The sequence below is a fragment of the Heterodontus francisci genome, chromosome 3 (assembly GCF_036365525.1).
Source record: "Heterodontus francisci isolate sHetFra1 chromosome 3, sHetFra1.hap1, whole genome shotgun sequence".
NCBI lineage: Eukaryota > Metazoa > Chordata > Chondrichthyes > Heterodontiformes > Heterodontidae > Heterodontus > Heterodontus francisci.
This window is the reverse complement of record NC_090373.1, coordinates 86747633-86762030: the sequence shown is the minus strand read 5'-3', so window position 1 is coordinate 86762030 and position 14398 is coordinate 86747633. Positions and strand designations below refer to the sequence as shown.

The window sequence follows — 14398 nt, the reverse complement described above, 5'->3', positions numbered from 1 at the left end:
CCCACTCAAGGACAGAGGAGGGAATCTATGTGTGGAGCCAGAGGAAATGGGCGAGGTACTAAATGAGTACTTTGCATCAGTATTCACCAAAGAGAAGCACTTGGTGGATGATGAGCCCAGGTAAGGGAGTGTAGATAGTCTCGGTCATGTCGTTATCAAAAAGGAGGTGGTGTTGGGCGTCCTGCAAAGCATTAAGGTAGATAAGTCCCCAGGGCCTGATGGGATCTACCCCAGAATACTGAGGGAGGCAAGGGAAGAAATTGCTGAGGCCTTGGCAGAAATCTTTGCATCCTCATTGGCTACAGGTGAGGTCCCACAGGTAAGGAAATTATTAGAGAGGATTCTTCGGGACAGGATTTACTCCCATTTGGAAACAAATGAACTTATTAGCGAGAGGCAGCATGGTTTTGTGAAGGGGAGGTCGTGTCTCACTAACTTGATTGAGTTTTTTGAGGAAGTGATGAAGATGATTGATGAAGGAAGGGCAGTGGATATTATCTATATGGACTTCAGTAAAGCCTTTGACAAGGTCCCTCATGGCAGACTGGTACAAAAGGTGAAGTCACATGGGATCAGAGGTGAGCTGGCAAGATGGATACAGAACTGGCTCGGTCATAGAAGACAGAGGGTAGCAGTGGAAGGGTGCTTTTCTGAATGGAGGGCTGTGACTAGTGGTGTTCCGCAGGGATCAGTGCTGGGACCTTTGCTGTTTGTAGTATATATAAATGATTTGGAGGAAAATGTAGCTGGTCTGATTAGTAAGTTTGTGGACGACACAAAGGTTGGTGGAGTTGCGGATAGTGATGAGGATTGTCAGAGGATACAGCAGGATATAGATCGGTTGGAGCCTTGAGCGGAGAAATGGCAGACGGAGTTTAATCCGGACAAATGAGAGGTAATGCATTTTGGAAGGTCTAATGCAGGTGGGACGTATACAGTAAATGGCAGAACCTTTAGGAGTATTGACAGGCAGAGAGATCTGGGCGTACAGGTGCACAGGTCACTGAAAGTGGCAACGCAGGTGGATAAGGTAGTCAAGAAGACATATGGCATGCTTGCCTTCATCGGTCGGGGCATAGAGTATAAAAATTGGCAACTCATGCTGCAGCTGTACAGAACTTTACTTCGGCCATACTTAGAATATTGCGTGCAATTCTGGTTGCCACACTACCAGAAGGACGTGGAGGCTTTGGAGAGGGTACAGAAGAGGTTTACCAGGATATTGCCAGGTCTGGAAGGCATTTGCTATGAGGAGAGGTTGGATAAACTTGGATTGTTTTCACTGGAACGATGGAGGTGGAGGGGCGACATGATAGAGATTTACAAAGTTATGAGCGGCATGGACAGAGTGGATAGTCAGAAGCTTTTCAGGGTGGAAGAGTCAGTTACTAGGGGACATAGGTTTAAGGTGCGACGGACAAAGTTTAGAGGGGATGTGTGAGGCAAGTTCTTTCCACAGAGGGTGGTGAGTGCCTGGAACTTGCTGCGGGGGGAGGTGGTGGAAGCAGGTACGATAGCGACGTTTAAGAGGCATCTTGACAAATACATAAATAGGATGGGAATAGAGGGATACGGTCCCTGGAAGTGCAGAAGGTTTTAGTTTAGGCAGGCATCAAGATTGGCGCAGGCTTGGAGGGCCGAATGGCCTGTTCCTGTGCTGTACTGTTCTTTGTTCACAATTGGTATTGAAATACCTCACATTCCAGGACATCGAATTGGAGACGCATGTCTAACGAGGTCCCATCCAGGACAATGCCTCATGAATTTGGAATCAGCTAACAGCTTCACTTCTAATGGCAGAACATTCAAAGCCATCTTGGAGCATGAACAGTGGAGACGTACCTCCAAGGGGTCAATACTGAAACAATGAGACCTGAGAGAGACTGAGAATTCCTAGACTTGAATTGAATTAAATTGCAAACCAGGACACTGGACAATCATGTGACAGCCTCCCCATCTGTGAAAAACGATCAGTCTTTTGCAAAAGAAAAAGCTCCTGAGACTTTGAAGCAGACAAGTTTCAAGTGCCAACCAGACAAGACCCCATTGGGGCTGTGTGTGTCTGTCTTTCTCTCCCTTTCTGTCCAGATAACATTGCAGGTTTGATACCTGTCTGCGACTGCGGAACATGCAAGTCTACCATTGCTACAGACAGAGACCCCGGGGAAGAAAGCCACCTACATCTCTGTCTCCAAGAAAAACCCGAACTAAGTAGGCCAGCTGCGAAGTACTTCTAAAATAAAAGCAAAATACTGCGGATGCTGGAAATCTGAAACAAAAACAAGAAATGCTGGATTCACTCAGCAGGTCTGGCAGCATCTGTGGAAAGAGAAGCAGAGTTAACGTTTCGGGTCAGTGACCCTTCTTCGGAACTGACAAATATTAGAAAAGTCACAGATTATAAACAAGTGAGGTGGGGGTTGGGCAAGAGATAACAAAAGGAGAAGGTGCAGATTGGACCAGGCCACATAGCTGACCAAAAGGTCACAGAGCAAAGGCAAACAATATGTTAATGGTGTTTTGAAAGACAAAGCATTAGTACAGATTAGGTGTGAATATACTGAATATAGATCAGCAAGTGCAAACCTGAAGAAAAACAACCTGAAAAAAACAGTGGGTAAGCAAACTGAACAAACTAAGATGAAATGAAATAAATGCAAAAAATGTAAAAAGGAATGCAAAAAAAAAGGAAGAAAAAATAACTAAAAATGACTAAAAATGAAAGTAAAGTGGGGGGCTGTCATGCTCTGAAATTATTGAACTCAATGTTCAGTCCGGCAGGCTGTAGTGTGCCTAATCGGTAGATGAGATGCTGTTCCTCGAGCTTGCGTTGATGTTCACTGGAACACTGCAGCAATCCCAGGACAGAGATGTGAGCATGAGAGCAGGGGGGAGTGTTGAAATGGCAAGCAACCGGAAGCTCAGGGTCCTGCTTGCGGACTGAGCGGAGATGTTCCGCAAAGCGGTCACCCAGTCTGCGCTTGGTCTCCCCAATGTAGAGGAGACCACACTGTGAGCAGCGAATACAGTATACTACATTGAAAGAAGTACAAGTAAATCGCTGCTTCACCTGAAAGGAGTGTTTGGGGCCTGGGATAGTGAGGAGAGAGGAGGTAAATGGGCAGGTATTACACCTCCTGCGATTGCAAGGGAAGGTGCCCTGGGACGGGGACGAGGTGGTGGGGGTAATGGAGGAGTGGAGTGTCCTCCACTCCTCCATTACCCCCACCACCTCATCCCCGTCCCAGGGCACCTTCCCTTGCAATCGCAGGAGGTGTAATACCTGCCCATTTACCTCCTCTCTCCTCACTATCCCAGGCCCCAAACACTCCTTTCAGGTGAAGCAGCGATTTACTTGTACTTCTTTCAATGTAGTATACTGTATTCGCTGCTCACAGTGTGGTCTCCTCTACATTGGGGAGACCAAGCGCAGACTGGGTGACCGCTTTGCGGAACATCTCCGCTCAGTCCGCAAGCAGGACCCTGAGCTTCCGGTTGCTTGCCATTTCAACACTCCCCCCTGCTCTCATGCTCACATCTCTGTCCTGGGATTGCTGCAGTGTTCCAGTGAACATCAACGCAAGCTCGAGGAACAGCATCTCATCTACCGATTAGGCACACTACAGCCTGCCGGACTGAACATTGAGTTCAATAATTTCAGAGCATGACAGCCCCCCACTTTACTTTCATTTTTAGTCATTTTTTCTTCCTTTTTTTTTGCATTCCTTTTTACATTTTTTGCATTTATTTCATTTCATCTTAGTTTGTTCAGTTTGCTTACCCACTGTTTTTTTCAGGTTGTTTTTCTTCAGGTTTGCACTTGCTGATGTTCTATATTCAGTATATTCACACCTAATCTGTACTAATGCTTTGTCTTTCAAAACACCATTAACATATTGTTTGCCTTTGCTCTGTGACCTTTTGGTCAGCTATGTGGCCTGGTCCAATCTGCACCTTCTCCTTTGTTATCTCTTGCCCAACCCCCACCTCACTTGTTTATAATCTGTGACTTTTCTAATATTTGTCAGTTCCGAAGAAGGGTCACTGACCCGAAACGTTAACTCTGCTTCTCTTTCCACAGATGCTGCCAGACCTGCTGAGTGAATCCAGCATTTCTTGTTTTTGTTTGCGAAGTACTTCTACCAGCCAAAGACTTCGGAACCACAACTTCAGCCAGAAGACAACTGAACTACCAGACCCCACAGACAGTATATTATTTTTTACTTGTCTGGACTCTAATCCAAACCAAAACTATCCCTCATCACTCTGTAACCTATTTGCGTGTGTGCGAGAGAAAGTCTGGCGTCGTTTATTATTTTATTTACATCGGGTTTTTGCTCAAGTACATTAAACTCACCTCTTTTTTGTTTAAACTCAAGAAAACCTGTCCAATTTGGTCTTTTATAATCACAACAAAGGTAGAAGGTTAGTAGGCACATCCACTGTTTTGAAAGGAATAAACCCTGTTGTGGTCAAACAAGGAGAAGGACAAGAGGGGAGCCTTGTGACCCCTCCTCATCTGATCACAACACTAAGGTTTAGATATTTGGATAAGTGTGCGCATAGTTTTTGTAGCGATCCCAACTTTGAAGAATGACTGATGAATCAGTAATGATTTGACTTAGATCAACTAAAACAGAAAGCCTCTTGCCCTTGATGTCAAAAGTCAGGAGTCTATAATGAAAGTGCATTAGCCTATGTTTAAATCCAGTTCAGAGAGCAGTCGAATAACTATGTGAACCTGAAGCTTCAGCTGAAGCTTTCACAATGAGAAATTAGAAGAAATTATAAATGGCTCAAGAAGAAAATTAGGCATCACAACTAAAAAAACATCAGCTACAAACTCAGGCCTCAATTATTAATATGGCTGGCATCAGTGCCAACCTAATCCTACCTTGAAATTAGTACTTTCTAATATGAATCACTGGATTACAATCCGGAAGAGGAACCAAGGCCAATTTTTCCTTTTCCTAGCCCACAAGTTCAGAGGTTATTTGCAGTGTCCCAGCTGAACACAAATTAGCTGAGCACAGACCAGGGATCAAAACTTGGGGTTACACCTGCTCAACTTTGCATTTACTGTAATTGTGGCAGCTCCTGAACTGGTAATACATATCTTCCTTCCGCACACACACAAATATGAGGAAGACTGCAACTTTGACAGCGAGCCAAAAAGGCAGTAACATTGTTGCTGTTATTAAGTAATGTTCGATAATATATCTAAATTATGCTTTGTTTCTGCAAGAACAAAAAATACCATTTTGTGTGTGAGAATATCTGATAATACTTTGAAACTTTACTAGTCTGAGTGAAGTCTTTGGCAATTATAGGATCATAATAGGAGCAGGAGTAGGCCATTTGGCCCGTCATGCCTGCTCTGCCATTCAAACAGATCATGGCTGACCATCTACCTTTACACCATTTTTCTCCACTATCCCCATATCCCTTGATGTCGTTAGTATCCAGAAATCTATGATTTCTTGTCTTCAACATGTTCAATGATTGAGTTTCCACAGCCCTCTGGGGTAGAGAATTCCACAGGTTCACCAGCCTCTGAGTAAAGAAATTCCTCCTCATCTCAGTCTTAAATAGCCTGGCCCAGTTTCTGCAACCTCTCCTCATGAGACAATCCTACCATCCCAGGGATTAGTCTGGTGAACCTCTGTTGCACTCCCTCTATGGCAAATATATCTTTCCTTTGATAAGGAGACCAAAACTGTACACAATACTCCAGCTGCGGTCTCACCAAGGCTCTTTACAATTGAATCAATATATCTTTACTTCTGCACTCAAATCCCCTTGTAATGAAGGCCAACATATATAGTGCCTTCCTAATTGCTTGCTGTACCTGCAAATTAGCTTTTAGTGACTCATGAACAAGGACACCCAGGTTCCTTTGGACATCAACACTTCTCAAACTCATGTCAGAAATACTCTGCTTTTCTGTTTTTTCTACCAAAGTGGATAACTTCACACTTATTCACAATATCTGCCATGTTCTTGCCCATTCACTTAGTCTGTCCAAATCCTCTTGAAGCCTCCTTGCATCCTCCTCACAACTTACATTCCCACCTAGTTTTGTGTCATCTACAAATTTGGAAGTATTACATTTGGTCCCCATATCCATATTTATTGATATAGATGGTGAACAGCAATGGCCCTAGCACTGATCCTTGAGGTACCCCATTAGCGACAGCCTGCCATCCTGAGAATGACCCATTTATTCCTACCCTCTGCTTTCTGTCTGTTAACCAATTGTCAATCCATGCCAGTATATTACCTCCAATCCCATGTGCTCTAATGTTGTTTACTAACCTCCTGTGTGGGACCTTATCAAAAGCTTTGTGAAGATCCAATTACTCCCAACAGGTTTGTCAAACATGATTTCCCTTTCATAAATCCATGTTGACTCCACCCAATCATATCATTATTTTCCAAGTGTCTAGTTATCTCATTCTTTATAACAGATTCTAACATGTCCCCTACTACTGGCATTAAACTAATGGGTCTGTAGTTCTCTGTTTTCTTTCTCCCTCCCTTCTTAAATAGTGGAGTTACATTTACTACTTTCCAGTCTGCAGGAACCCTTCCAGAGTCTGTAGTATTTTGAAAGATAACCACTCATCCACTATCTCTATAGCCACCTCCTTCAATGTTCTGGGATGTAGCTCATCTGGTCCAGGGGATTTATCAACTTTCAATCCAATTCATTTTTTGAGTACTACTTCTTTATTGATACTGATTTCTTTCAGTTGCTCATTTTTACAAGTCCCTTGGTTCCCTTGTATTTCTGGGCGATTTTGTGTGTCTTCCTCCATGAAGACAGACACAAAGTAATTATTTAGTCTCTCTGCCATTTTCTCGTTCTCCACCACAAACTCTCCTGTCTCCGCTTGCAATGGACCCACATTCGTCCTTGCTAATCTTTTCCTTTTCACATACCTAAAGAAACTTTTACAGTCCGCCTTTAAGTTTCTCGCTAGCTTTCATTCATAATCTCTTTTCTGTTTCTTTATCAGTTTCTTGGTCCTCCTTTGCTGGACTCTAAATTACTCCCAATTCTCGGGCTTACCGTTTTTTTCTGACGACCTTATAAGCCACTTCCTTTGACCTAATGCAATCTTTAACTTCTTTTATAAAAGCAAAATACTGCAGATGCTGGAAATCTAAAATAAAAACAAGAAATGCTGGAAATAATCAGCACGTCTGGCAGCATCTGTGGAGAGAGAAGCAGAGACCTGAAACGTTAACTCTGCTTCTCTCTCCACAGATGCTGCCAGACGGCTGAGTATTTCCAGAATTTCTTGTTTTTATCACTTTAACTTCTTTTGCTAGCCACAGCTTGGTGTCTTAGAGGAATGCATATTTGTTGTAAACTGTGTAATATTTCTTTAAATACAGGCCATTGCCCGTCTACCATCAAATCTTCTAATGTATTTTCCCAATCCACCAACTTGCCCTTCATACCTTAATAGTTTCCTTTGTTCAGATTTAAGACCCTAGTTTCAGAATGAACTATATCTCTTTCAAACTTAATATAAAATTCAATCATATTGTGGTCACTATTTCCTAATGGCTCCTTTGCAGCAAAGTTATTAGCCTTTTCTCATTACATAATACGAAATATAAAATAGCCCGATCTCTAGTTGGTTCTTCAACGTACTGCTCCAGAAACCCAACTCATTTACACACCAGGAATTCATCCTCCACAGCATTAGTGCTAATTAGGTTTACCCAATCTATATGTAAATTGACATCGCCCATTATTACTATATTTCCCATGCTAGATGTAGCTCTAATTTACTGATTTATACCATGCTCAACATTACCACTACAGTTTGGTTGCCTATAAAAAATCCCACCAATGTTTGCTGCCCCTTGCTGTTTCTTAGCTCCACCCAAACTGATTCGACATCTTGCTCCTTTAGAGATCCTCTCCCAATAAATTACTGATCTCACCCTGATTAAAAAGGTCATCACATCTCCATTTCCCCTCCGCCTATCCTTCCTAAATGACGAATATCCCTTAATATTCAGTTCCCAATTATCTTTTTCCCTGATATTCAATCATGCAATAACTTGGTCCAAAGTTATTTTTAACTTTACAGTATACATGCAGACACATACCTAATGATTTTGGTTTGTTGTATAATATCTTGTGATTTTTTTAAATCTTGTGCCCACCTACCTGCTGCTACCTCCCTTCAAGTTTGTCCACTGCCCTAAACAGATTGCTGCGGCCCAACCAATGTGTCTGCTCATCTCCTTGATTCTTAAATGGTGATTCTGCTGACCCCTAACTGCGCGCACACATCAATTCTACTGTCCCACTGAAAGAAAAAGAATGAACCTACATTTATATAGCACCTTTCATGACCTCAGGATGTCCCAAAACTTTCATAACCAATGCTGTATTTTTGAAGTGTAGTCATTGCTGTAATGCAGGAAAATGTATCAATGTATCAATGTATCAACCGATTTGTGTACAGCAATAAGATAAATTACCAGATAATCCATCTTTGGTGGTGTTGGTTGAGGGACAAATGTCAGCACGGACATAGGGCTGGGGTGGGGGTGGGAGAACTGGACTCCCTGCTCCACTATAAATAGTGACAAGGGATCTTTTACATTCACGAGTGGGCAGATGGGACCTTGGTTTAATGCTTCATCTTAAAGATGGCACTGCCAACAGTGCAGCATCCTCTCAGTACTGCACTGTCATCTAGATTATGTGTTCAAAGTCTCCAGATCGTGCCATGAACCCACAGACTTCTGACTCAAAGCCAAGAATGTTACCAATGAGCCAAAACTGACTGGGGAAAGAGGAGAGAGAGAAAGAAAACGTTGAACAACGGATGATAATGCAGCCTGGATTGCCTAAGGCCAACAGTTGTATCTACTAAGTTGACATGTTTGACTAATCCTGTTGAGGCTGCAATTGCAGCAGCTATTGCTGCCTGCAACGCAGCAACTGACGGGTGGTGACACCACACACTATCTCTGCCTCAGTGACAAATTTAGACATTATATTAATAATAAATTTATACTCTGATATGCTACAAGTGTGCGTCTGTGCCTGTATCAAATCTGCAATGTTGTCCACAGATTAGCTTATCACAGTGTGCTGTAACGGTTAATTACTGTTACTCTTTTGTAATGACAATTATGTTTTCCCTCAATCACTAGTTAAAAATAGAATGCCTTGGCATTGGTTTTAATTTTAGTTTCATTTAAAACTATGAGCACACCAGGAGAGTGAAGAATCCCTTCCTGTTAAGCATGCAATTGGCTGCTCCTGAATAAGGTCTGAGCCTTGACTACATACCTTCTCCATTTCTTTTCATCCCCTTGGAGATCTGCTCTGCCATGCAAATGAGAAAAAAATGGAAAGGAAGAACGACAGACAGGGATAAGCAAATAGTGAGAAGTAAGGAAGTACACAGCTCTTTCAACTCTTACACTACCAGCAGCCCCACTGAATTAACCAGCTTACGTTTTAAGTTAGCACATTGTCAAGCTGAGAAACACCATTACAGCAACTCTTCAAATGTCAGACGTTGATTTCTGTAATATGTGAACTAAACAAGAATAAAAACTAGACACCTATTTTTGTTCATTCTCTCATTCATTCTTTTGCCTTTCTATTCTCTATTCTTCTCCACTCTTGTCCAGTTTTTAAAAAGCTTTTTCAGTCTTATCCAATACATTAGAAACATGTGGCTAATTGGGGCTCCAGATGTGGTTAATTGCAGTTCTAATTAGTAAATAAAAGAGAGTAAATGACACTCCAGTTGGGTATGTGATCTCAATACTCATACTAGCACAGTGCATGCATGTATACTTTAACCTTTTAGTGCATTTGTTGGTTAAAATGATATGAAAGCAGAGTGTGAGAGTGTTTTTTGATTGTTGAGTGCTTTACTTCCTTAGTTACAGAATGGTGATAGATGTTTGTTAATTAAATACACACATTAAATATATTTCCTGTATTGTGCAAGTGTTTGTAAAGCATTTTCCATTAAAATTATTGCATGTGGTTAAAATGGTGTCATCGTAGCCAAATCTGTGGCTTGTCAGCATTTTCGTAGCAAAAAACTCCTTTACGCTATCAGTCAATTCCACCTCTGAAATTAAGTTTGAGGCAATACATTTCGGGATCATTTTTATGGCTGGTTTCTAGAAAAGTGCTTTTCTAAAATGTTTGGAAGTCTTTTGTTAACTCCCACCATTTATTTTTAAGGTCAGAGAAAGTTTGAAGATTTCACAATTCTGCTCGAGTGTCTAAATTCAGTCAATATTTTAACAGCCAGAATGTGATAAATGTCAATATTCATGAACTTTGTATCTGCAGGAGAGAACTCCCGTAGCTTCCAATGGCTCAGTTTTAAAGTTCTGTTTTATTCCAGGAATTTAAATTGATTCGAGTATCCTGTTACATGAGAAACAGCAACATGCAGGACACAGGCTTAACATGAAATGGGATGAAATATGGGATATCATTTATATTTGTATTGTGAACAAACTTTGTGCAGCAAGCAGCCAAGTTTGATTTCACAGCTGCTATTTCTTGCCACAGATGAATGTGTTGTTCTAATGCCCAACGTGCACACATATTAACTGTCTCCCAATTTTCTTAAAATCTGACAATGTAAGCGCGGGCTTCTCCACAACAAAGCTAAAAAAATCAAATAAATGACCACTATTGGTCATCCAAGATTTATCGAAAATTAAAGAACTCTCAGCATTTCAAACGGACCTGTCCTGAACATTGTCATTAGATTGTCATCAGTCTCAAATAATTTCTGATGAGGTTGATGACACTGGGCATGATTTTTGTTGCTAGGCAAAATGTTACCATCAGTAAGGCTGGCTGGCCTGTCAAACACAGAGCAGATAAATTCACTATTCCATTTGCAGATTTCCATATTTCTGATGACTATATGCGACTGCTCATCTCAAGAGCCTTGCTTGCCTTTTGGTGACCAGATGCCCCTATATGCGAACTCAATAAGCATCCACCTCAAATGCACAAAAATTATGCAGTGTAAATGCCCCACCTCATGATTCTCTGCTCCTTTAAAAAAAATGATCACTTCAGAAGCACCCTTGTTCTTTGACACGTAATGTGTCACTGATTTGCTTCCTACATATGATGGAGAGAGAATACTGTAAAATTACTATAAAATTACTTATACAGCACAGCTTAATGCACCAAAGTCTTCACTTTCAGATATCAATGCAATCCCAGTCAATTCTGATGCTATGTAAGTAACCGTTGGACATTGTAAGGAGTACAGCAATTTGAAGCCTCAGGAAAAAAATAAACCCTGCAATATTTGAAGTATCCTTTAAAAGTATAGTCAAAGCTTTGCTGCATATAGAACAAAGAACAAAGAACAAAGAAAATTACAGCACAGGAACAGGCCCTTTGGCCCTCCAAGCCTGCGTCGATCCAGATCCTCTATCTAAACATGTCGCCTATTTTCTAAGGGTCTGTATCTCTTTGCTTCCTGCCCATTCATGTATCTGTCTAGATACATCTTAAAAGACGCTATCGTGCCCGCATCTACCACCTCCGCTGGCAACGCGTTCCAGGCACCCACCACCCTCTGCGTAAAGAACTTTCCACGCATATCCCCCCTAAACTTTTCCCCTCTCACTTTGAACTCGTGACCCCTAGTAATTGAATCCCCCACTGCTTACTCAGTGTATTTAGATTCAGATGGTGTCATGTCGACATTTATTTATTTATGACAAGGTGAAATGGAAATGCTCACAATTACTTAAATGAATTTGAGGTTTGTTTTGTTGCAATGGCACAAAACACGGATAAACCACCAGCACATAACAATGCCACAAGCACCCAAACCAAAATAAACAGTTAGGACAAGATAGGGCAACATTTAGGGGAACAAAAAATAACAGCATTTTTGTCACTACTTTGCATAAGAACAGTATTCAATCCACCTCTGGATAATTCTTGGTGCTTTTCTGAACCAGCAATTGGGACCAAATAAAGGTATCCTTTCTTTAAAAAAAAAAGGGAGATATTTGTTTTTGCCAAACTAAAAAGAATTTGGGAATTTATGATGAAAATCATTGAAACAGATTTTAAAACTTAAAAATTTATTAGGTAATTGATATCAAATTGTAAATATGTACTTCCAGTACCAGTTATGCCTATAGGTGGCATTGTAAATGAGCAAATTCCACTGTAAATGTATCACAGCAATGTTAGGTAGAAAAGTAGTAGCTCGTATGCATTGCCAAAAAATGCAATTCAATTTTAGTGAAACAGCCCGAAATTTCACACATTTGGCATCACATGGCTCTGCTACAACCCGGTAATTCTAGGAGCAGATGCCCTGTCTTCATGAGGAACCCTGGCAGAACATTCCAGCACAACCAAATGCGTCTTCCCCATCCCCATTCACAGAAGCCTGACCTCCACCAAAGAGCCCATGAGGAAAGTTTTGCCTCCAATTATAGCGTTGTGATGGTCAAAGCTTCCCTTCCCAGAAACTGGCACGATTGGATGTCACTGACTGAAAAACACAGTTACATCTATGCTGAAGCATACACAGAATTTTTGCAGTGAAGGGATGAACCACAGCCCGTTATTTGCAATCTGATAGTACTGACATAAACAGTCCTCCCCCTCACCACACAACACACACTGAGATGAAAATTGATTCTTGAGATTGTGTTTACCAAGGTACCATTATGAAGTGCAGTGGAGAAAACCTGTAGCTCTACACATCAAAAAATAATTTTGAGCCCTGGGGGTGAAAACTAGAAGATAATTTCAATACCCAGCCCCTTACCCCCAACCTCACAATGAGATTGTTGCAATAAAAGTAAAATACTGCTGATGCTGGAAATCTGAAATAAAAACAAGAAATGCTGGAAATACTCAGCAGGTCTGGCAGCATCTGTGGAGAGAGAAGCAGAGTTAACATTTCAGTTCAGTGACCCTTCATCAGAACTGCATAGATTATTGTATTGTTGTATCCTTGTCGCTGGGAAAGTGTAGCTCGCCAGACCTTTCATTAAAAGGAATTTCAGACTGGGAAGAAGGGAAGCTTTAGGTCACCACCTTCCCTCTCCACCCATACTAAGAGGAATTTAGAGTTGGGGAACAGCTAAATTTAGTACAAGAACCTCTCACCGAAGTAGTTTTCTTGTCGTTGCTCCCCCTGACCTCAACCTCGCACCCCATAACCATGCCTCTTGTTCCCCTTCTTTTCCCCTCCACCCCTCCCATCTTCTTTCCTTCCCCCATCCCTCACTTCCTCCAATCTGCTTCCCTTTTAGCTGCCCTCTAACCCTGCTTGGACTGAACACTGAAGTCTTGATCCCCGATCCCCCTTCCCCACTCCCATGTGCAATACCACTGGAGATCGACTAATATTTTTATAGATTAAATTAGATTAGAGATACAGCACTGAAACAGGCCCTTCGGCCCACCGAGTCTGTGCCGAACATCAACCACCCATTTTATAATAATCCTACACTAATCCCATATTCCCAACAAACATCCCCACCTATTCCTATATTTCCCTACCACCTACCTATACTAGTGACAATTTATAATGGCCAATTTACCTATCAACCTGCAAGTCTTTTGGCTTGTGGGAGGAAACCGGAGCACCCGGAGAAAACCCACGCAGACACAGGGAGAACTTGCAAACTCCATACAGACAGTACCCAGAATTGAACCCGGGTCGCTGGAGCTGTGAGGCTGCGGTGCTAACCACTGCGCCGCCCTTCTATTAAGGCTATAACCTCATCAGCTCTTTTGCATCTATGCAAATACTTTGTTTTCCACCGTTCACGATTGCGTATCCTTAAAATTCAAAACTGCTCCAAATATATAAACTGGGTTACCACAAAAGCTGTTTTGGTGTGTGGGTCAAAGGAAATTCTAATGAAACTGAAATCACTCAAGCATTATTGACCAAAATTCCTTACCAGCAGTCAGTATTTGGACTTTCCAGGGGTGTTTCAACAACAACATCTGATAGGCTCGCCATGACCATGCCATTCTTTCTAATCTGTAAAGAAAAAATAGTTACCAGCACTTGTCAATATCATGTTTACAGTAGCTGCGAGGCACTCCTTCCCAAAATATACACCAGTACCAAAGGAGCTGTACAACAAAACTATACTCAAATGGTTCTCAATTTCTGCAAAAAATTCAAATGGGAGTCCACTCTTAAATTTTTTTAAATTAATGTGCCTTCTGTAAAGGAACCTCTTTAAACAAATTAGGCTGTGTGCCTGTGTAACGGTAGCAAAGTTCTGAGTACAATAACAAAATAAACATATTCGAGATCAATACTGATACACAGATTATACATTAAGGATCAGATATGATTCAATTTCTTTTTAAATATTA

At 41.5% G+C, this 14398-nt stretch overlaps 1 protein-coding gene across 7 annotated transcripts in view; it reads right to left on the bottom strand.

Annotated features, from left to right (window-relative positions):
- mpv17 (mitochondrial inner membrane protein MPV17) overlaps nt 1–14398 on the bottom strand; it is a 109574-nt gene that overhangs the window by 93949 nt on the left and 1227 nt on the right. For all 7 annotated transcript variants that reach the window (XR_010971194.1, XR_010971195.1, XM_068024088.1 and 4 more), the window contains exon 2: nt 13972–14054. Coding sequence is in view for 5 of the 7 variants with exons in the window: in XM_068024088.1 (XP_067880189.1) it covers nt 13972–14044 (73 nt within the window). In the remaining 2 variants the exon portion in view is untranslated. The remainder of the gene's footprint in view (nt 1–13971; nt 14055–14398) is intronic.